Source organism: Nannospalax galili, unplaced genomic scaffold, assembly GCF_000622305.1.
Source record: "Nannospalax galili isolate Female #2095 unplaced genomic scaffold, S.galili_v1.0 scaffold667, whole genome shotgun sequence".
NCBI classification, from domain to species: Eukaryota; Metazoa; Chordata; class Mammalia; order Rodentia; family Spalacidae; genus Nannospalax; species Nannospalax galili.
In genome coordinates this window covers 2,706,190-2,730,696 of record NW_008358387.1, presented here as the reverse complement: position 1 = coordinate 2,730,696, position 24,507 = coordinate 2,706,190, and the positions used below count along the sequence as shown (strand labels likewise).

Here is a 24,507-nt window from a genome sequence, read left to right as displayed (position 1 = left end):
TTATATTTATCACATTCTATCAATTATTTCATTCACAGGCAGTGGCAAGTGAAGATAGAAAAGAAGATAGGGCTAAGAGGAGGACTTAAACACTAATCTTCTGTGCATCCAAATCTCACTGTGGTTTAAGAAGTGACATTTTTGGAGTCAGTGGTCTTAAGGGCAGTGCTGTCTTCCTGCCCTGTGGGCTGATGGCATAGGGAAAGCCTGGCCTCTTGGCGAGTCTTGGTTCCTTTGTCTATAAAATGGACATACGATAAGCACTGAATAAATGTTGTGGAAATCGTAATAAAAGGAGAATTAAGAGGAGTAAGGTAATGATGGCAATGACATCAACCATGACAGCACTCGGTCTTGGATTCCAGTCATGTGAACTGTTACTCTCACTGTTAGAAACCAACCACGAGACAAATATTCCTTTGTTCTCATTTACATGCATGTCCAAACCTCTTAAAGTTACTGTGGGAACTTAGCAGGTGCCTGGCACAGAGCACATATACAAGATAGGCTTGTCTGCCCCTAAGACCCTACAGAGACGTGCACTGATGCCTGGAATAGGCTTATCTTTCCCTGGGCCTTGATTGTGCTCAGTGGGGCTCTTACCAAAGGGTAGCACCTTAGGTAAAAAAAAAAAAAAAGCAATTCCAAACAAATGAGTTGGTTAGATGAGCTTCATCCATGAGCTTTATTCCTTCACCCCATCACCATGGATGGTAAGATGAACCCCATCCCAGCTCAAAAGAGAATCAAAGCAACTAAGCCAGGTTGATGTTGGATAACCTGGTGATTACAGCCACACTTGGTCAATCACAGCAGGGAGGAGCTAAACAAAGTTCTTATAGGCAAGCAGGCCTGCAAGATCATGTTTAGAGAAGGCAATACTCAGGGCTCCAGAGATGGCTTAGTGGTGAATAACATGTACTGTTCTGTTCTTGCAAAGTGCCCAAGTTTGGTTCCCAGTACCCATATCAGGTAGCTCAAAACTGCCTGTAACTCCACCTCCAGGGGAACTGATGCCCTCTTCTGGACTCTACACACACCTGAACTCATGTGCATATACCCATACACAGATATACATACATATATATAATTAAATAATAATAGTAAATAGTTGAAAAAGCAGTGCTCGTGTGTCCTCTGCAGTCCATTCTGGAGAGTGAAGGAAGGAACCAAGGAGATAGGTAACTAGAAAAAGCAAGGTCATCTCTCCAGAAGGAGATGAAGACAGAGGACCCATGGACAGTGCTGGAAGGAAAGAATAGCAAGGAACTTACCTTACTCCTCTTAATTCTCCTTTTATTATGATTTCCACAACATTTATTCAGTGCTTATCATATGTCCATTTTATAGACAAAGGAACCAAGACTCGCCAAGGGGGCTTTCTGGGAGTGAGAGGAGAGACAAGAGAGTCAGACTTCCCATGATCATGACTGCAGATCCATCGGGTATGATTGAGTAGGCAACAGGGACATGGAGTCAACATAGAATTATTAGTTTTCAGACCCTCCCACCACGCCTCTCCAAAACCCAGCAATGATCTGAGTGGTATGGATCAAGAGCAAAGCACTCGATTTAATCAAGGGCATGAAAGCAGCTGACAAATTACAGTGTGATTTGTCATCATCTCACCACTCACCAAGTATTTGTCCCTGAAAGAATCAATACCCAGAGGGACAAAGGCCATATTTTTAGAAACTCCTGGATGGGTAATTTATTTCAAGTGAGTAGAGAGTTTCTTTATGTTGGCACCCCCACAGGTGCAGTGGACAAGTATATTTACACAAAGACAGAAAATGCTATCATTTCGTTGACTCAAACTGCCCCTTGGAACAGCTGTACCTTGCAGCTCTCGGTGACAAATTTACTCACTCATATGCTCAAAGTTCTACCCAGGAAGTTATTCCCAATCCCACCTTTTTAGCGTCGTTGCCTACTATTTGCATAGCGTATTATGTTGCAGAACTCTTCCATGTGGATTTTATATCTTTGAGGCACAAATGAGATGGGCAGGGTCAGTGGTTTTAGCTCCATTCTACAGATGAAGAAGCTGAGGCTCAAGAATTAAACATAAGGGCTGAAGGGGTGGCTCAGTGGTCAAGAGCACTGGTTGCTCTTGCAGAGAACCTGGGTTTGGGTCCCAGCACCCACACGGCAGATATCAACTATCCATAACTCCAGTTCTAGGGAATCCAATGCCCTTTTCTGTCCTCTGTGGACATTTCATGCACAGGTGCACTTACATTCATGCAGCCAAAACACTCATAAACATAAAATAAAAATAAAAATAAATTTGTAAAAATATTTTTAAGAGTTGACCATAGGACTATTCAATGAGTACAGGTAGAAAGCAATATCCCCACATCTCCAACCGTGTTTTCCTCCTGCTGTATTATAACTAAAAGAACTCCATAAAAGTAGAGTTAAGAAAATGCTTACAATACTTACTAACAAGTTAGTTCTCCCATGTGTCATGAAAGCCAAAACCAGATTCTGAAACTAGACTTGAATTCAAATCCCAGCTCTGGTATAAGCTTCGGCAGCCTGTGTTACCTTCACAATAATTGTACTCTTGAAAATAAATACTATGCATAAAGTTTTAATCAGGTCAGGCAGAAATAAAAGTGAAGTAAATGCCATATCCTGTTTTACTAGCAGCAACTTTCATAGGATTTTAAGTAGCAAATTTAAATTATATAAATATTCAATCAAGAAATGGTGAAAGGAAATAGGATACACCCTCACAATAGGTTTTTCTAGGTGTTTGTAAAACTATAAAAAAAAATTACATTCAAAAATGTTCATGTCAGGCGTGGTGGCCCACGCCTTTAATCCCAGCACTTGGGAGGCAGAGGCAGGCGGATCTTTGTGAGTTCTAGGCCAGCCTGGTCTACACATAGTGAGTTCCAGGACAGCTGGAGCTACAGGGAGACCCTGTCTCAAAAAAAAAGAAAAAAAAAAAAAAAGGTTCACATGAGGCTGGGGAGATGGTTCAGTAAGTAAAGTGCTTGCCCCATAAGCATGAGAACTTGACTTCGGATCCCAGCACCCATATAAAAAGCGGGGCACAGAAGTATACACCTGTAACTCCAGTGTGAGGGAGGCAGAAACAGGAGGACCCTGAGGTCTTGCTGACCATCTGGTCTAGTGGAATCAGTGCTTCAGTGAGAAACTGTCTCAAAAATAAACAAACATGCTGGGCGTGGTGGTGAGCGCCTTTAATCCCAGCACTCAGGAGGCAGAGGCAGAGGCAGAGGCAGGCAGATTTCTGTGAATTTGAAGCCAGCCTGGTCTGCATAACAAGTTCCAGGCCAGCTGGGGCTACAGGGAGACCCTTTCTCAAAAAAAAAAAAAAGACCAAAAATAAATAAATAAACAAATGAATAAGATACAGAGGACTGAAAAAAACACGAGAGGTCACCTTTGGCCTGCACACACACAAACACACTAACTCTAATTTTTGAAATGTATAAATGTATACGAGCATACATAAATATGTGTGTGGATATTCTTTAATGCTAAAAATACATCATATACACAAGCGTATTAGCTGTGGCTACCTCCAGTTAGTATGTTGATCAGTCCTTCTTTTTGCTATTGTTATTAGGTGGGGTCTTGCTATCCAGCCCAAGTTGGCCTTGAACTTGTGACTCTCCTGCCTCAGCCTCCTGAGTACTGGGATTCCAGCCATGTGCTACCATGAAAAAACTTTCCTTCTCCCTTACAAATTTCTATGCTATCCAATACAGTAGTCACTAGCCACATTTAGCTATTTAAGTTTAAATTAAATTTGAAAACCAATTCCTGGGTCAAACTACCACACTTTACATGCTCAATGGCCACACATAACTGGTGGCTTCCAAACTGGACAATGCAGTCAGATAGAATGTCCATCACTAGGCAGCCCTGAACTACACACAAACCCAGGTCTGCCAAAGAAACATAGTCAGTTCAGCCTCCTTCCTTTCTTATAGGATTTTCATTCTTTGAAAGTTTCATACTTAACACAATGTTTATTGTTCATATTCATCCACCATTACCTCCCTCCAATGCCCCCTAGTGCCCTCTACCCCATCTCCCTCCCAACTTCATGTCCTATTTTTCTGTTGTTATTAATAATCCTCTGAGTCCAGTTAGTGCTCCCATATGTACATGACCTGCTCCATAGGAGGAATTTCAGGCCTGGCACTGTAAACTGGGTCATAAGTCCATGTCTGGGAACCTGCTATTGTTGTTTTGCTAAATGGTCATTCAGTCAAACTGCTTTTTTTTTTTCTGCTCATTAACCTAGTGATTTTATTATGCCTTCTAAAAGGCAGCAATGAGTAAAATCCACTAGAATGGATGAAAAGACATGAGACAGAAATAAAGGCACAAGGATGCGAAGCAACTGGAATTCTCATACATTACTAGTGGGAATATGTATACAACTACTTTGGAAAAATATTTGTGTTCTTTTTTTTCTAATTTATTTGGTCTTTTTTGAGACAGGATCTCCCTGTAGCCCCAGCTGGCCTGAAACTCACTATGTAGACCAGGCTGGCCTTGAACTCACAGAGACCTGCCTGCCTCTGCCTCCCGAGTGCTTAGATTAAGGTTGTGAGCCACCATACTTGGCTTGGAAAAATATTTGGGTTGTGTTGTTTTGTTTTGTTTTTTACTTTTTCGTCTTCTTTGATTTACATTTTTTAATGGGGCTTTTGGCTTCTCTAACATTCCCCCCTCTGAAGAGGTAACCCTAAAATCTTTTAAGGATTAGATAAAAGTTCCCAAGTATTTTCAAAATTTTTGGCCTTTGGAACAGAGTATGTTGCTAAGAGACCCAAGGACATTGTGAGTTTTAGCCAAGAAACTGGCTACTTTTCTTTGGGGTCTTTTTACCATAACTGCCTAGCCAATTCCTATCTCCTTATCACGCCATCCTCTAAAGTCAAACTGCATTCTAAATACTTATGTTTAGACCCATGGATTTGTGGTGCTCTCAACTTTGCTTAGAAAAGCTTCTTTTTACAGTGGATACTGGTTAATTGCAGAGACTCATAACTAGTCAAAGTGTCAAGTAACTGTGTGTGCTCAGTTGTAGATGAGGTTTTGAAACTCTCACCATCGAAGACTCGGGGTACTTTGCAGAAGAGAGGGTGGTAAGAACCAGCTGATGTGAGGAGAGCTGTGGAGTGCCAACCTCTGAACATGACGTGATTATTGGAGCCTCCTTTCTTTAACCTGTATCCATCTTTTCCTTCATATTGATTTTTATCCTTTAATGAGGATTTAACTGTTTTAACCTGAAACATTGCAACCATCACAGTGCAGCAAAGGAGGGGTGGTCTTATTTGCTTCTAGCACTGATTAATTGTCCCAGTGATCCTATTAACACTAGATCACTTTGATACAACTGCCTCACAGGGTCGTCTCTCTCCCACAGGGGTCGCAGTTCCAACCAGAACACTTCTACAGTACCATCGTGTGTGAGAAACCCAACAACCACCTCAACAAGTTTAAGGGATACATGTAAGTATCCAAGACCCATGAACTGCCAGTAAATAGCTCCTCTGCTAGCCAGAAAAAAAAAAGTTTTATTGAAAAAACCAAACCAATAATCCTGAGGTTAGAGACTTTGGAGTTTGATACACTTGGACACGAGTTGGCGTTCTCCCAAATCTAAGCTGTGTGAGCTGGGGTTGATTTACTCATGTGTCTGTTCTCTGGTTGCCATATCTGAAAAATAAAGATTATAATACATAGATCATAGAATTTTTCTTTCCTAAGAATCAAATTGTTTAGCATAGGCAAAGCTCTGAGCATAGCAACCGGGAAAGAGAAGTGCTCGGTTCATTGCGGTGGCTTCCATTACACTGTTGTTACTCTTCAGTCTCAGAACTGTACTGTAATTCTGGCCCCACACCAGAATTAAAACTTTTTTTATTTTAAAAATTAAGAGTGATGGGCCACAAACGTGAGTAAAGGCCTGGCTTTCTACATGCACAGCAGTTCTTGGGGCCCTTCTATAGAATGTCATCTCGTGCAGCCTTCACTGTCCCCCAGGAAATAGGGATGTTTCAGATGGGGAATCTGATGCTCTAGGCTTCTGAATTCACCAAGTGTCACAGCAGGTACCAGGAAAAGTCAGTACTTGAATTTGGACCTTTGGATGCCAGACTTGTGTTTTTGATTGCCCTGCCTCATGGAGCTCAGTCATGTTATGCCAACTCCTTACCAACAGGGCTCCAAGCTATCGAAATGCAGATGCCCGTGCTCCCTCCTCCATGTCCTCCACTGTGAAAGATATGACAAGGGAAGAGAGTGCAGGAGAAACGGCAGCCTTTAAGCCAATTAAAGTACACAGGAAGGGTGGGTGGAGATAGGCAGAGGAAGATGTGAAATGGGGAAGAGGAGGACTTCCTTGCAGGCATCTGGCAAGGCAGAGTTGGTCATCGTCTTGGCAAGGATGGCACCCCTAATGCCTGAGTTGGAGGATATGGTTCATTCAAGTCACCTGTGCCATGAGCCATTCTCCTTAATCTCCTAGAGATGAGCTTCATGGCCAGGCTTCCCTGTGACTCTTTCTCCATCAGGCCCATGCTGCTAGCAGCTAGCTTGTCTCACTGTTAATCTGGCTCAGGCTCATCTACCTCATACAGATGAGAGACAGCACTGCCTCAGCTCCACTCATCTAGTTCCCTTCTTCCTGCTGCCCCTAAGACCTGACCTCCTCCACCTCCTGGTGTCAGTGATGAACCATGGGAATCCAACTGGTCAGCCCCCAGCTGACCCACAGATCACAGAGGTATTACCACCTGGACTTGCATCCCCATCCATGTTAGGCAAGGAGAACACCTTCAGAGTCAGCACCCACAGACCCTGGGATACCTCTGGGTTTCCCAGAAGCCTCTATAGGTCTCCTTAAATCAGAAATTCCCTGTGATTACACAGGCTGGATACAAAATAAAGATCTTTTCACGGTCTGGTTGAAGATAAGAGGCTTGAGGGATTTTATTGAATTTTTGTGATTTTCATACCATATATTTTGATAATACTTAGATTCCCTTCCCCATCTGTATTTCCTCTTATTTCCCCTGCCCAATATAATGTGCTATATTATATATATTAAAGTCTATTTGTGTCCCCAAATGTCCTTCAGTGTGGGTCCATCCACTGGAGCCTAGTTAACCTACTGAGTCCCATGCTTGAAATAGATGCCCTCTGCCCCTCCCAGCACCTGTCTATTGCCACAATTTCCTTAGGTGGGGTTGGAGCTTCTTACCCATGTCCTCGTGTCTATGCTGAGATTTTTTTCTGGTTTGAGCTTACCTGGCTCAAATAGTGCATGCTGTCACTATTGCTTTGAGTTCATAAGAGTAACTGACCAACCATCTGGAAAACTCTGTTTGCTTATGGTCATTCACCACCTCTGGTCCTTGGAGTCTTTCCGCACCTTCTTCCACAATGATCCCAGACCCACGGGAGGCAGAAGTTTGATACAAATGTTCTCTATTCAGGGATAAGAGTTTTGCAGCCTCTTATTCTCTGCACATTGGCCAGTTGTGGGTTCCTGTATGAATTACCATCGGTTACCTAAAGAAACTTCCCTGGCGAAAGTTGGGAGATACATTAATCTATGGTATAACAATAAATCATTAAGGGTAGTTTAATACAATAACTGTTTAATAGAAAACTAGTATTAGGTTCTTCCTTATGTCCTGTGAGCTGTCTAGGTTCAGGTTCCTGAGCCTCATATCGATGTCAGGTATGGGCTCTATCCTAGTAAGTGGAGCTTAAATCTTTCTGAGTCTGAGTTACTTCATTCAGGATAATTGTTTCCAATTCCTTCCATTTACCTGCAAATTTGATAATTTTATTTTTAAGAGCTCAATAATATTTCATTGCATATACATACCACACCTTCATTATTCAGTTCATTCATCAGTTGATAGACATTTAGGTTGTATCCCATTTCTGGCTATTATGAAAAGAGCAGCAGTGAACATGGATAAGCAAGTATTTCTGTAGTAGGGTGCAGAGTCTTTTGGGAATTTGTCAGAGTTGTATGGCTAGGTCATATGATAGATTAATTTTAAAGTTTTTTGAGGATCTCCACACTGATTTCCATAGTGGCTACACCAGTTTGCACTGCCACCAGCAATGGATAGGAGTTCCCCTTTCTCCATACCCTCACCAGCATTTGTCATTTGGTTTTTTTGTTGTTATTGTTTGTTTGTTTTTGGTTTTTGGTTTGGGATTTTTTTTTTTTTGCCATTTTGAAAGGGGTAAGAAGAAATTTCAGAGTGGTTTTGATCTGCGTTTCCCTGATGACTAAAGATGTTGAACATTCTTAAAAATATTTCCCAGACATTTGTGTTACATCTTTAAAGAACTCCATGTTCAACTCCTTGCCTCACTTTGATGTTTAGATTTTTGAGTTCTTTGTATGTTGTAGATACTAACCCTTTGTCAGAGGTATGGTTGGTAAAGACTGTTTCTTATTCTGTATGTTGTCTCACTCAAATGACAGTGTCCTTTGAGGTACAAAAGCTTTTTCGTTTCATGTGGTCCCATTTATCAATTGTTGGACCTAATGTTGCACTATAGGTGTCCTATTCAGAAAGTTCTTTCCTGTGCTTATAAGTTCAATGCATTCCCTACTTTCTACTCTATCTGATTCAGGGTGTCAGGTCTTATGTTGAAGTCTTTGATCTATATGTAGTTGAGTTTTGTGCATGGTGAGAGATAAGGATCTAGTTTTCATTCCTCTACAAGCCCTTATCCAGTTTGGCCAGCACCATTTGTTGAACATGCTCTCTTTTCTCCAGTGTATATTTTCAGCTCCTTTGTGAAAAATCAGGTAGCAGCAAATGTGTAGATTTAAATCTGGGTTCTCAATTTTATTCCATTGATCCATGTATCTGTTTTTATGCCAGTACCATGCTGTTTTGATTATCATACCTCTGTAGCATAATTTGAGATCAGGGATGGTAATGACTCCAGCAATTTTTTTATTGTTCAGGATTGCATTGGCTATGCTGGGTTTTTTGTATTTCCATATGAAATGTGAGATTATTTTTCAATTTCTATGAAGAAATGTATTGGAATTTTAATGGGCATTGCATTGAATTTGTAGATTGTTTTTGGTAGGATGGTCATTTTCACAACATTAATCCTACCTATCCATGAGCATGGGAGGTCTTTCCATCTTCTGCTATCTACAATTTCCTTCTTCAGTGTCTTAAAGTTTTCATTGTAAAGGTCCTTCACTTCCTTTGTTAGATTTATTCCAAGATATTTTATGGATTTTGAGGCTACTGTGAATGGGATTGTTTCCCAGATTTCTTTCTCTGTATATTTGTTGGTGGTGTGTAGGAGAGGTACTGATTTGAGGGTGTTAATGTGATATCTTGCTATTTTGTTGAATGTATTATCATCTCTATGAGTTTTCTGGTGGAGCCTTCAAGATCCTTTATGTATAGAACCATATTATCTGCAAATTAAGATGCTTTGACTTCTTCCTTTCCAATTTGTATCCCCTTTATCTCCTTCATTTGTCCTATTGATCTGCGAAGACTTCAAGTACTAGATTGAACAGGAATGGAGAGAATCGACATCCTTGTCTTATACTTGATTTTAAGGAGAATGCTTTCAGTTTTTCTCCATTTAATATTATGTTGGCTGTGGGTTTGTGGTATATTGCCTTTATTATGTTGAGATATGTCTCCTGAATGCCTAGGTTCTCCATGATGTTGGATTTTGTCAAAGGCCTTTTCTGAATCTAATAAGATGATCATGTTGTTTCTGTCCTTAAGTCTGTTTATGTGGTGGATTGATTACATTTTTTTGATTTAAATATGTTGAAACACTCCAGCATCTCTGTGATGAACCCAATTTGATCATGGTGGAAAATCTTTTTGATGTGTTCTTGCATTCTGTTTGTGAGTGTTTTATTGAGAATTTTTGTGTCTAAGTTCCTCAGAGAAATTGGCCTAGAATTTTTTTTTGTTTGGTCTTTGCCTGATTTTTTATATTAGAGTAATACTGGATTCATAGAAGGAATTTAGGAGTATCCCTTCATTTTCTTTTTTATGGAATAACTTGAGAAGTATTAGTTTTTCTTTGAAAGTTTGGTAGACATTTGTGCTATATTCACCTGGTCCTGAGCTCTTTTTAGTCGGGCAATTTTAGTTGGTTATTGTATGTCTGTCCTAGTTTGTTCTTCATTGCTGTGACAAAACACTCTGACCACTACCAACCTGGGGAGGAAAGGGTGTATTTACCTCACATATCCCAGGTCAAAGTTCATCCAAGAGCCCAAGGTAGGAACTCAGGGCAGGAACCTGGAGGCAGGAGCTGGAGCACAGGCCATGGACCCACAGTGGCCTGGGCCCTCCCACATCACTCATCAAGAAGATGCCCCTCAGACAGGGCCACAGGTGAGTCCAATAGAGGCAGTTCCCCAATTGAGGCTCCCTCAACCCAGGTGTGTCAAGTTGACACTAAAGCTATCCAGCACAGTGTCGTCTTAGATTATTTATGCCATTTTGATTTAATTTTGTTAGGCCATACATATCTAGAAAGTTACCCATTTCTTTTAGATTTTCTAACTTAATGGAATAGAGATTTTTAAAGTATGTCCTTAGGATTTTCTGAATTTCCTCTGGGTCTGTTGTAATATTTCCCTTTTCATATCTGAGTTTGTTTGGCTCTTTAACTGAAAGCTTCTTGGTTCTTGTTAATCTTTTCAAAGATACAACTCTTCATTTCATTGATTCTTTGTATAGTTTTCTTCATTTCTATCTCATTAGTTTCAGTCTTGATTTTATTTGTCTCTTCCCATCTTCTTTTTTAAGGGGTTGTTTATTCTTGGTTTCCCAAGGCTTTCAGATGTGTCAGTAATTTATTTATATGAACTGCTTCTAATTTTCTGGTGTAGGCACTTAATGCTATAAATTTTCCTCTCGGAATTGCCTTCATCATATCCCAAAAGTTAGGTATGTTGTGTCCTCATTTTTATTCAAGTCTAAGAAATTCTTTTGTCTTGATTTTCCCATGATCCAATTTTCGTGCAGTTAATGTGTTGTTTAGCTTCCATTAATTTGTGTACTTTCCCTGTTTTTATTGTTCTTGGTGTCTATCTGTATTCCTTTGTAGTTGGATACAAATTTTTTTGTAGTTTGCACACACATTTTTGTGGAAACTTGGTTTGTATACTAATATGTGGTCAATTTTGGAGAATGTTCCTTGGTCTGCTAGAATAGAGTACATTCTTTGGTGTTTATATGAAATGTTCTGTAGATGTCTTTAAAGTCCATGTGATTTATGGTTTCATCTAACTACCAGATTTCTTTGATTGACCTGTCTATTAGTGACAGCCAGATATGGAAGTCACCTACCATCACTGTGTTAGAGTCAATGTGAGATTTTAGAGCTAAAGACATTTTTAATGAAACTGGATGCCCCTATGTGAGATGCATATATGTTTAGTATTGAAATTTCTTGGTGGATTTTTTCCCTTAAGGACTATGAAGTGATCATCCCTCTCTCTGACTATTTCTAGTCTGAAGTCTTATTTTGTCAGATATTATAATAGCTATACCTGCTTGGTTTTGGTTCCATTTACTTAAAATATCTTTTTGCATCCTTTTACCCTAAGGTGGTGGTGATTATTGTTAGCGAGATGAGTTTCTTGAAGGCAGTAAAGGGATGGATCCTGATTTCTAATACAATTGGCTAGTTTGTGTCTTTTTACTGGGGAGGTGAGACCATTAATATTAAGGGCTATTACTGACCAGTGTTTAATAATTCCTGTTATGTTGGTGTTGTAGTTCTGTTTTCTTAGACCTCTTATGGTTGACTGTTTTAGAATAATGTATTTATTCTTTGTGCCCTCATGAGAGTATTTAATCTTCTCTTCTAACCAAAGTATTCCACAGAGTATTTGCTGTAGAGCTGGATTTGTGGACATAAGTACCTTAAATCTGTTTTTATTGTGATAAGTTTCTCTTTCTACTGATAGTTTTGCTGAGTATGGTAGTTTGGCCTCAAACCTGTGTTCTTTCATTACTTGTATGGCATTGGTCCCTGCTCTTATGGTTTTCATAGTTCCATTGAAAAGTCAGCTGTTATTCTGATGGGTCTGCCTTTATATTTTATTTTCTCTTTCTCACAGCTTTCAATATCTTATCTTTGTTCTGCACATTTACTATTTTGATGATTATATGATGTGGGGAGTTTCTTTCCTGATTCCATCTACTCGGTGTTCCGTATACCTCTTGTACATTGATAGGTATCTCTTTCCCTAGGTTTAGAAAATGTTCTATGATTTTATTAAGAATGTTTTCTGTGAAGTTGGGGAGATGGCTCAGTAGTTAAGGGCATTGTCTGCTCTTGCAGAGAGCCCTGGTTCAAAACCCAACATCCACATGGTGGCCAACAACCGTCTGAAACTCCAGTTCCAAGCAGTATAACACCCTCTTCTAAAATCCATGGGCCTTGCACAACTTGGGTGTACTTACATACATGAAGGTAATATACTCATACACATAAAATAAAAATAATAAAATCTTTTTTAAGATGTTCTGTGCCTTTGATTTGGGTTTCTTCTCCTTCTATGCTTATGATTTATAGGTTTGGTCTTTCTACATTGTATCCCAGAGGTCTTGGATATTCCATTCTTGGCTTACTTTAGATTTGACACTTTCTTTGATTGAGAGATCCATCTACCCAACCTTGTCTTCAAGATCTGATATTCTCTATTCCATCTCTTCCACTTCTCTTTTGTTTCTTTCTCTAAGCTTTTTGTTTGACTTCCTGAGGTTTTCAAGTTTTATTTCAGATCAGCTTATCTTCAGAGAGTCTGTCTCTTTACTGGATTCTGCTTGCATGTCTCAAATTGTTTTAGTTATTTCATACAACTGTTTCTGTTTTCATGGTCTTCATTCAGTTTTTTGTTCACATCCTCTTGAAATTCCTTGAACATATTTATAATTTCTATTTTTAAATCATTGTCTTCTGCATCCACTTGTGTCATTCTCAGGAAATATTATGATGAGGTTGTTAATTTCTGTATTAGTCATATTATCTTGGTTATTCCTGTTGTTTGTAGCTTTATACTGAGGCCTGGGCATCTGGACTTGTGTGGTGGTGTGTCTTGATATGGGTATGTGTTCTTGTCCTTGCTAAGTGTTTGTATCTTGTTTGTTGTTTCCACAACTCGTCAGGTTATGGCCTAGCTGAGTAGTGGTTGGTGTTCAGTTTGGGGGCTACTTTAAGTTGATATACAATTTGGGTGGAAGAAGTGATCTCACTTCAACTACAGATAGATGCAACTTCTAAGTAGTGATTTCAGGATTGATTGCACAGGGTCCTGGATCAGCAGGGTGATATGGAGCTGCTACATGAGGAAGTTGGCTGGTAGGTTAGGATAGAGGGTTACAAGTCTAAGACAAACAGAGCTCAGATGGCAGAATGCAGGGAGGTCTCAGGTATCAAACTCCAAACCACAAGTCTGGGGCAGGGAAGGATCTTAGAGACCCAGTTTGGACTGAGATCTCAGATGGCAGAGATTTACTCACCCTATCAAGACTCGATGTACATACAAATCCAGAATGGGATAGGATCCCTGTAACTCAAGGAAGTCCAAGAGCTAAGATGGTGGGGCCCTGGGTTTGATCAATACCACATAAACCAGGTATGGTACTGTAGACCTGTAATTCCAACATTTAGAAAGTGGAGGCAGGAGGGTCAGAAGTTCAATATCATTCTCAGCTACATAGTGAATCTGAGGTCAGCTTGTACTGTATTGAGATTTTGCCTCAATAAATAATTGAGTAATTAAAATTAAATAAAATTTTAAACAAAAGACTCCCCGTAGGACCACAGGGCTTAAAGGCAATGTCCTTCTTCTCCAACCAGGAGACTTTTTGGCAATGTCTTTTGGCAGCGTTGATTGTCACAGCTGGGAAGCTGTGCCACTGGTCTTTTGTGGACAGAGGACAGGAATGCCACTCCACATCTTACAGTATGTAAGACAGCCCTACAACAAAGAACCCTCCTTCCCAAATGTTAATGCCAAGGCAGAAACACTGAATGAAAACCATGAACAAGAATATCACAATAAGGACTGGAGAGATAACTCTGTGATTAAGAGCACTGGCTGCTCTTGCAGAGGACCTGGGTTTGGATCCCATAACTCACGTGGCAGCTAACAACTATCCATAGATCCAGTTCCAGGAAATCCAACACAATCTTCTGGTCTCCATGAACATTGTATGTATGTGGTGCACTTACGTACATGCAGACAAAACACTTTTACACATAAAATAAAAAATACAGTTTTTAAAGAGTATCCCTATAAACAAATAGCACTCAGTAGAACAGCAGCCCTGAGACAGCTAATATTTTCTCCCTTCCATTGAAAGTGGGCACTGCGAGTGGGAAACAGACATGTTTCCCCATACATTACTACCTCAGACCATCATAAATGTTCTGTAAACTACAGGCTGTGTAACATAGTCAACATTCATCAACCCATTATTTAACCAGAAACCAGATTCCTTCCCAATAAAGAGGAGCAATCACAGGCCCTAATCTTCAGCAGTTCATAGATCACCTTTATGATTTTTATATTCATCAGAATCTACATTTTTATATATCTTAAATTTATTTTGAAAGGAAACTTGAGGCCTGTAATATGGTTAATATTAATTGTCAACTTGATATAACCTAGACTCACCTGGGTAGGTAGGCTCAGGGAGATTGTCAATATTGGGTTGTCCTATGGGCATGTCTGTGGGGGATTGTCTTTAAGTTAATAGATAAGAGATGACCCAGCCCACTGAGGGTGGCACCATTCCCTAGGCAGGGGTCCTGAACTATATGAGTAGAGGAACTGAGCTGAGAGGGAACAAGCAAGCAAGTGTGTGCATATATGCATTGCTCTCTGATTTTGACTATTGATATGATGTGACTGTTTAAAGTACCCACTGCCTTGACTTCCCTGTATATCCATGTAACCATGGACTAAAATAAACCCTTTCTCCCCAAAGTTGCATTTTACTAGGATATTTTATCTCATCAACAAAAATGAACCTAGGACAGGGCCTATGGGAAACCAGTATCACTTGTCATGCATAGAAAGTTACAGTAAAAACTGATAACAGTAAAATCAAAACAGTTATCATTATATTCCAATGAAAGATTATTCACCAAAACCCCTCATGTCAAGAAACAAAAAAGACAAGTCGTGGAAAAGGATGAATCATACTCAGCATGAAGTGAGGACATGGCCTTGATAGAGCCACAGAACAGAAGATGGAAACGATTATGATTCAGGGTCACATAATGGGCTTGTGCTTTAGGAACTTCAGTGTAATGAAAAAATGGCACTAAAGTTGGTGTCTGACCTGGATTACAGATGGTCTTTTACTATATGTGTGATCTTGGAAAAATAATCTCTCAGCTTCAGTTTTTTTCACAAGTAAGGATAATGATCCTGCTAACTTTCCAGAGCCATGTAGAATCTAATAGCTCTTGTAAGTAAACACGATTTATAAGCAGAGTTTAAAATTTAAAAGTATACTGAAGTTGGGAATAGTGGCTCATGCCTGTAATCTCAGCGCTCATGAAGTTAAGACAGAGCTTCATGAGTTCAAAGCCATATATAACAAAACCCTGTGTTTAAAAAAAAAAAAAAAGGTAATCACTCAATCAATGGGCATACTGAATAACACCACACCCCTCCAGCACCAGATATTTTAGAGCCAAAGACACGTTTTTGCCACTTACTAGCTCTACAAATTTGCCTTCTATGAAGTGGATATTATAACATGACCTGGCTTATAAGTTATCTTGAGGCTGAACTGACACAGAATGAGTCATAACTATACATAGAAAAATAGTATTGAAGAAGTGGGAAGTGAGAAAATTCCAAGTGTTCAGATCACTACTTTTCCTGTCTTCCTCCAATAGTTTTGGAGTGTTATATTTAAAACTGCTGAAATTCAGGACACAATTACATCATGCTACAGGTAATAGATGGCGTCATTTAGACTCAGAAGTTTCTAACATGAGGTTGGAAGCTGAAATATCTCCTGATGCAAGAGGAAGAAAGAGACTGCTCCCCCTTTAAGAAAATAACAACTCCCTGTAGTTAGACAAAGGGCCACTGTGCCCTCCAGTGAGGTCTGTGTACTCTTTGTGACTGTTCAAGGGAAAATACAGAGAGAGGCCCAGTGATGACATCGCTCAGATGTGAGGGTACTTCAAGCCACTCTTCCTTTCCTTATCTTGCCTCCTAGATTGTCTCATGGTATAAAAAGCAGGGAGATGTGCCATATTCTATGGAGCAGGATGCTCAGTTTGTGTAGTTCTGCTTCCCAGCAGCTTGATGAAAAGGGACACATAAGCATTTCCTAAAGGAGACCAGCATCCGCCCTGCAGATGCAGAAGCCCATGTCCCTACATTTCACTCCTACAACTAATTTGAGGGTGAGAATCAAAGCCAAGGCCTTTTCAGCAGAGTTCTGTCTTCAATGTGGGGAAATGAGGGTTCCTCAGAGTGGACAATTCTAATAAGCCCCACCCTGGCTGTCCAGAAGCAATGGTGACATTCACTTAGACACAGAGATGAGACTCCCAGCTACAGTTGATCTTGGAAGAAGGGAGAGGAAAAGAACTGCACTTGCCAGCAACTTTAATTCTATGACACTGACGAGTGACCGCACAGAGAGGCCAACAAACCACTCCCTGACTTTTATTCCTCATTCCTAGGGAGCATATGGATCAGACCCGGACTGGCATTGGCAGCGAGAGTCTTCTGCTCCGAGGCTGCACCATCAGAAACACTGAGGTGGTCACTGGCATCGTCATCTATGCAGGTCAGTGTCTCTGGACAGTTTCTTTTGTTCAAGCTTGTCTTGATCCTCTCTTCTCCAAACTCTCCTCCAGATTCATCTCCTTCCATTCATTCGATGGAAACTCACAGTGGTCCTCAGGGACAGAGCCAGGCAACTTCCCATTTCCCAGCTAAGCAAATGGAGGTTGGGAGCCACAGAAGCTCACTCAGCCCACAGGAGATGATGAGATCTTGAGTTGATATCACTCATCTGAACAGACGGGGAGAGGAGCTGACAGTCATCACCCCAGGGGTGGTTTTGTGACATCAAGCACAAGCAGGTCTTCAGAACTACCTCACCAACATAATAAGTTCACTTTTCATGCCTCAGTTTCCCTATTTGTACATTGGGAAGAATATTTGTATTTGCTTCTTATAGAATTCCTGAGAATCAAATGGTCCATCCCAGGCAAGTCACCTAGCACTATAACTAAGGAAGGAAAGGCTTCATGAACCACAGTTACTGGTTTGTTTGTTTGTTTGTTTTTCCGGCTATATTTTTGCTATTTTCTTCATTCATTTTATAGACCTAGATATAGAGACTGTATTAGTGCATTTTCATCACTGTACTGAAATAACTAAGGCAAGAAAAGGCATCTAATTAAGCTCATGGTGTGGGAGGTATAAGAACCTAGCACCGGCATTAACTGGTGAGGACCCCTTTGACCATGTCACATCATGATGAAGTAACCCCATTGCCACAGAAAGGCAGAGACACTGGGGTCCTGTAGCCCCCTCAGAGGACACCCCCCAACTGATCTATGGACTGCTGACTGGGTCCCACCAGCAAAGGTCTTATCACCCGAAATCACTGCATGACCAAATTCATAACATTGTAGGGGAAAACAATACCAAACCACAGCAGGAGCCTGCCCTTCCTACTTCGATCCTGGTTCTCAGTGAAAAGGGACCAACAGCACTTCCCACAATGCACTGGAAAGTCTCTGAGGGAGGTCTTGGGACTGCTGCATCCCCACTGCCCAACAGTCAGTGCTCAGAAAGGGCTCAGTAAGTACCAGTCACAAGAACAACTGTAGAGGAAACGAGTCTACTCAGGTTTATTTTGGTCTCAGTAGAACCAACTTCTGATAGAAGCAAAGGATGGATATATAACATCCATTTACACGAAGATTCACTTTTTAGGTTTGTCAAAGGAAAATAGACCTTAAAGTATTGTCACTAGCTAGCTAGGTTTTCAATTGAGAGACTATGTATTTGTTAGTTGGGGTGACTTCTTCTAAGGGTCCTGAATTGTGGAGCTCAGTCCCATCTGGTAGACCTACTGAACTCAGATTTGCCAGTTGCTGCTGTCCCCAGTGACAGCGGCATACCTTTAGAGCTTTCTTCTCTGCCAAGCAGCTGGTGGGTATGATATGTGAGGTAGAGGATGAGAACAAAGTAAGTGTGGCTCTGGGTAGCCAGGCAGCCTGGGAGTAAATCTACATGTAGTTTGCATCTGCCGTGCAAGGTGTTAAACTTTCAGTGTAAGAGGAACTAACAGGTCCTGCCTTGTGGAGTCTATGCTTCAAATGAGATGACCTGTGGAAGGGCCCTAATATGGTGTCCATGATGAATTCTGCTCTTTAGAGGATGTGAGCAAAAATGGCTGCAATTGTTTCATGTCATTACCTAGAGCTTGCTCTGAACCTTAGCACCACTGACAGTTGGGTGTGGGTTCATTTGGGGGAACATTTTGTGGGTTCATCTTAGGTTTAACAACCTCCCTAGCATTAGTTCCAACACACACTCCCAAGATGAGATAATCAAACATTCTCCAAACACTGTCAAATGTCTCTCAGGGAGAAAAACAATACCTTCCCCCCAGTAAGAACAGCTGATTCAGGGATAGGGATGGAGAGATGGCTCAGTCCATACCTCACTTGCCTTCTAAGTGTGAGGACCTGAGTTTGGCCCTCAGAGCCCATATAAAAAGTCGGGCACAGTGGTGCACACCTGTAATCCCAGTGATGGTAACATGGAGGGTATATAAACAGATGGATCCCTGGAGCTCACTGGCCAGTTGGGCTAGCCTACGTGACAAAGTCCCAGGCCAGTGAGAGATCCTGTCTCCAATAGAAAGTAGAAGGTATCTGAGGAACATTGCCAGAGGTCTTCTAACCTCCACAGGCATGCGTACACACACCTACTCCCATGCTTCCCCACAGATATACAAGGTAAATAAAAATTTTGAGAAAAGAACAACTGGTCCAGAATTATCTGCCCTCCCTTCACACTATCAGTGGTACAAGAGGACATCAGAGTGAAAGACCCAGAAATGCCAGGGTGAGCTTTCCAGAAGGGTAAGATCTAGTGTGGGGGTATGTGCTCCTCACTGCAAACATTTATTGAGCCTCTCCTGTCTACCAGAAGCTAATTAGACTCTTAGTGTATGTTCATTCACTCACACACACATGATTATCATCCGCATTTGACAGACAAGCTCAAGTGCACAGGGATTTATTTGCCCACGGTCCCACATCTCCTGTCATGAAGTCTCTATAAACCAAGGTCAAGTATGTGCAGAGCCGAGTCCTAACTCTAGAGACCCTGTCCTAACACTATACCATACTGCCTTGCCTTCAAACCCAGTTCCTGCCTGAGGAACAGAAATGTCTCAGCTGCTGGGGACCCCTGAGGGTGAGCCTGAGGTAGGCATGGGAGTGGAGTACCGCCTGGGCCTGTCACTCTGCTAGAACTACAGCAACCCGGGTCCAATTTAATAAGCTGAGCTCCTTCACTCCCACTGTGCTGTTGCTTCTTTCAGTCAGTCTACTGGGCAGCCAGCTCGGCAGCATCGGAGCCTACTTCTGGAGTGGACATACTGATTTTCTTTAATTTTGCACAGAAAATATGTGACTGGCATATTTCAACGTGATTGCCAGGGAGTAGTGCACAGTAATTAAAATCCAGTAGCCCCTAAAGAGAGGCTCAGGCTAAGGACTGAGTCTCAGTTTCTTAGCACCTCACTGTGGTTCCCTGGGTGTCATGGGTGGGTGGAAGGAACGATCCTGGCTTCCCACCGTGATTCCATTATTAATTCGTTCTTTTCGCCTTGCTCCTCAGTTTCTCCAGTGGGAAAAGGGAGTGACTAGGAAGATGATAGTTTTCCAACTTTGTAATCCTTTCTTGAATGAGATTTTATGCAGATATGTAACTGTTAAGGGTTAGTGCTACGGTGAGGATTTTGTCCTTTCTGCCCTTCCACACAAAACACCAACCTTAGGCACAACCAAAGAAACAAATATGGAAACTACTGGCTCCAAGCGCAGTCCTCATGCGGGGTCTTTGCACATGCAGTTCTTTTAGACTAAAACTCTCTTCTCCTTCAGCTCTGTTTTCTCTGAGTTTCTCTGGGAAGCTTTATCTGATCTCTCTGTCTAGCCATCATCTCCTATCTTGCTTAGCCCCTCAATTGCTGTTATTAACTCTTTAATGGTTACAGTGATCTTATTCGTTGCTTTATATGGCTTCATCAGACTATGGATCATCTATTTATTGTTATATCCCATGACTAGCCCAGAACAGCCAGAAGATCAATATTCTATGCAAATTAGAAAAGGATGCCTTCCTCCAAAGAACATACTTTCATTTTCCAGAAGTCTATTATACTAAACATGCAAATATGCAACATCTACACACAAACGATACTCTCTCCAGAGTTGTGTGATACACAAGCCCTGCGTGGCATGTTTTCATGTCTTCCACAGTGTCTGGCATGTAAATGATGTGATTGAGTCCTGCTGACTGACTATGTGAGGAGGACTCTATAGCTGTTCTCAGCAACCTCCCTGAGGCAGGACAGGTTCAGCTTAGCAAATGAAACTTTGTTTTTATCATGAGCTCCTGAGAGAAAAGCTAGAGCTGGTCCAGAGGCAAGCAAGGGCCAGTCGACTGATTTTCCCCATTTTCTCTTCAAAGGCCATGAGACAAAAGCCATGCTGAACAACAGTGGTCCCCGCTACAAACGCAGCAAGATTGAGCGGCGCATGAACACAGACATCTTCTTCTGCATCGGCCTCCTCTTCCTCATGTGCCTCATTGGAGCTGTAGGTATGGAGTGTTCTAGAAGAAAGCAACACAGAACCTGTTTCTTTGGGCAAGTTGCTTCAATTCTCTAAACCTCAGTTTTCTCATCTATGAAACAGGACTATAGAAATCAAGTCTATACTACCTACTTTAATGGGATGTCAGTGAAAATCTGAAAGTGGTATGTGTTCTTAAATGTTAGCAATGTCATCAACTGCTTTTGAGTTGAAGAAATCCTATGGAACCCAGATGTTCTCTGAGCATGAAAGGAGAACAAAATGAGCAAGTCATGGAACTGGTTCTCAGAGGGGTTATAGTCTACCAAGGAGTCAGACAGGAACAGTATCAATAGCATAGCCTGCCCCACTCAGTGAAGGGCTTCCCATGGGCACTGGATTAATTTCCTGTTGCAGTGAGGTTAACACACCCTGGGGGATTCAACACAGCACAAATTCACTCTGGGACAATCTTCAGGGTCAGAAGTCAGGTTGTGCCGGGTTAAGACCAAGAGATCAGCAGGTCTGATTCCTTTTGGAGATACTGAGGGAAGAATTCGTTCGTTGTCTTTGTCACCACCTACAAGCTTCCTGTATACATTTGCTTATGACACTAGCTTCATTTTCAAAGCATACCACTCCAATCTCTGCTTGCATTTCCCCATCCTTGTCTGTAGTGCCTCGTTTTATAAGCACACTTGGGATTTCATCATTTGGTCCATCAGGAGAATCCAGAGTACTCTCCCTATCTCAAATTTCATGACTTAGTCACATCTTCAAAGTCCTTTTTGTCACAAAAGACAGCCTCCTACCAGGGCCCATAGGTTAGGATATATCTTGTTTAGAGGGAGGTGGAAGAATACTAAGGAACCATGGAAACACCAGTGAGGGGGTTCTTTCCTTTAGATAGAAGATTTCTCCAGCCGGTTCCCAAATGGAGTGGACATCTGTTGCAGGAGACAGATAGTAGAAGCTGGGGCAGGGAACTTTGAGGAAAAAGGCCATGGATGGCCACACAGACAGCACAGGAAGGCATGGAGGGAGGAAGGAGAATCACTGAGGATAGGGGCACTTGGCTGTCTGGTGCAAGACAAGAGCAACAGACCCCGGTTGTGGTCAAGCTCAGAAAGTATAGACAGGAGTGAGTCAGAGCCATTTAGGTTGACCTTCAGAGTGCAGACATAAAAGAGTCCTCCTGGGAGCTCTTACCCACCTTCCCCATCATCTTAAATCTGTGATGGTTCACAGGCTACTAAACAATACCCCACAAAGAACCTGGGAAGATCAAGAAGAAAAAAATCACAACCTAAGCCTCGATACCCTACTGACTCCAACCCAAGGAGTAGCAATGGTGTTTGCTCACTACCAGCCTTATTGAGAACTAACCATCGCTGCATTTTAAGACAGTATCTGAAAGGCAAGATCTCTGGGCTTAGGGAGCTCTAGCATGTAAGGATATGTGACTTAGTCTTAAGGGTAGCCTGGAGCATTTTTTTGTTTTTATTCATTTGTTTGTTTGTTTGTTTTGAGCTTTTAAAATTTCATACAGTATTTCCCACTCACAATACAGACCCCTTCCTCCATCCATGCCTTCCCCACCCCCACCCCCCACCGAACCCTATGCACTCTACCATACATGCTGAGTCCTATTCATTCAGGTGTTTGTACCCAAATGTCCTTTAGTGTAAATGCGTTCACTGGAGTCTAGTCAGCCCATCCAGTGTACCTCCCAGGTGAGTCTAACAGCACTACCTGTGGAGGTGACTCACAGCTGGAAGGGCAGCACTGGGAGGCAGAAGGAAGCTACAGCAAGAACACAGCCACCCCCACCCTGCCCACATAGCCGCAGGAACTGTCCTTCCACTTTAGGACAGGTTTGTCAAGCCTGTCAGAGATGAAAGGACATTTGAGGTCATCTCACTGTATCTCCAGAGAAAAAATGTTAATGATTAAAAGGCCGTACAGAGATAAGCCACAGGGCTCCCAGACTGAGCTTGGCAAGTTCCCCAAAATGATAAAGGGAGCATGTCATTGAAGGAGGGGAGAGCAGATTTCCCTCTATCTGAGAATAATAACTTCCACCCAACAGGACTCTGGCCCCTCATTAAAGAACCACCCTGGAAGAAGAGAAAACTCTCCCATGACAAATACTTTTCCAGGGTTCCTGACCACGTATTCTCCTTGATTTTATAATGGGGCATGTCTCCTTGGTTTGCCATAATGTCCCCCATGTCTACACCTGAGTCCCCCTGCTTTACCTTGCATATTCTCTGACTTCCTCTGGGTCCTGCTCCAAGGACCCCCTCTCTGTGTGAGGCTATACTGCCCCCTTTCAATTCTATCATTGGAATTCTCCTTTCTTCTTTGGTGCCTATGAAAGATTTGGCCCAACCTCCCAGGGGAGGAATTCTCTTTGGGTAGGGTAACATTCTGATACCTCTTATTCCCTATTATAGATTCTATCCCCCAAACCGAGAACATTCTACACATTAGGTTATTCTAATCTCACAATAACCCTACAGAGTAGCAATTACTAATTAACTGCTGAGGACAAATAGGTCCAAAGAGCTCTGTAGCAGGTGCCGGATATAGCTCATCTTGCATAACCCTGACATAATGGGTGTTGTCCCCCCATTAGCAGATAAGGAAACAGAGAATTCAGTGTATATGTGGTAGTGCTTCTGTAAACACTCACTTTGTTCCACACTGTGGCACAGCCCCTCTCATGGACATGCAGGTGGTCCTTCTAGGTCAGGCTCCCTTGCTTGGTAGGGAATTCCCCAAGGACAAGAATGAGGATTGATACAATTGATAACTGCCGGATATAGGAGGGAGAAAGAGCAGAGAGATAGGTGGGTAGGTAGTTGGATGTATAAATGGTTGGGTATATAAAAGGAAGAAAAATGAAGGACAAGTTTGTTGGGACTACCCAACCACATACATCCCACCACATAAGTGAAAAACATACATATTCTGTTCTTTCTTTCCAACTCCTATGTAATAAGAATTCACCAAAATAGGGGGCTGGAGAGATGGCTCAGCAGTTGAAATCACTGGTTGCTCTTACAGAGGACCTGGGTTTGGTTCCCAGCAGCACATGGCAGCTAATAACCATTGGTAACTCCAGCTCCAGGAGATCTGACACCCTCTTCTGACTTCTGCAGCCATTTCACAACATGGGAGCACTTACATAGATACAGGCAAAACATTCATACACTTTTTAAAAAATCATTATTTTTTTTTACATTTTTAATAACCACATGATTAGAAGAAGCATTTCATTACAGCTTTGACATATTCAGTAACACACTCCAGAGCAAGAATACATCTCTTTCACAAGTGGCTGTGAGTTTCCAGGTTCACAGTTGAATTAATACAGTTATACAATATTGAACTCAGTATAAGCCCTGTAAGACATAAAATTGAATGAGTTTTTAACCTTTAAAAACGATCTCCATTTCATTTTAGAATATATTGTTCCTTGCAGAAAGACTCATTTTTTTCTACTAAAACTGAGGTGTTGGCACATGCATCTCTAATCTGTATGTATCTATTACTAGTCAGTCATAATTGCACTTGGATCCTTGGTGCCTGTGTATGTCTATA

At 41.6% G+C, this 24,507-nt stretch overlaps 1 protein-coding gene across 2 annotated transcripts in view; it reads left to right on the top strand.

Moving 5' to 3' along the window:
• Atp10b (ATPase phospholipid transporting 10B (putative)) overlaps window positions 1-24,507 on the top strand; it is a 270,605-nt gene that overhangs the window by 182,483 nt on the left and 63,615 nt on the right. For both annotated transcript variants that reach the window (XM_029557944.1, XM_017795231.2), the window contains 3 exons: window positions 5,423-5,508; window positions 16,756-16,862; window positions 20,798-20,929. In XM_029557944.1, the coding sequence (XP_029413804.1) occupies window positions 5,423-5,508; window positions 16,756-16,862; window positions 20,798-20,929 (325 nt within the window). The remainder of the gene's footprint in view (window positions 1-5,422; window positions 5,509-16,755; window positions 16,863-20,797; window positions 20,930-24,507) is intronic.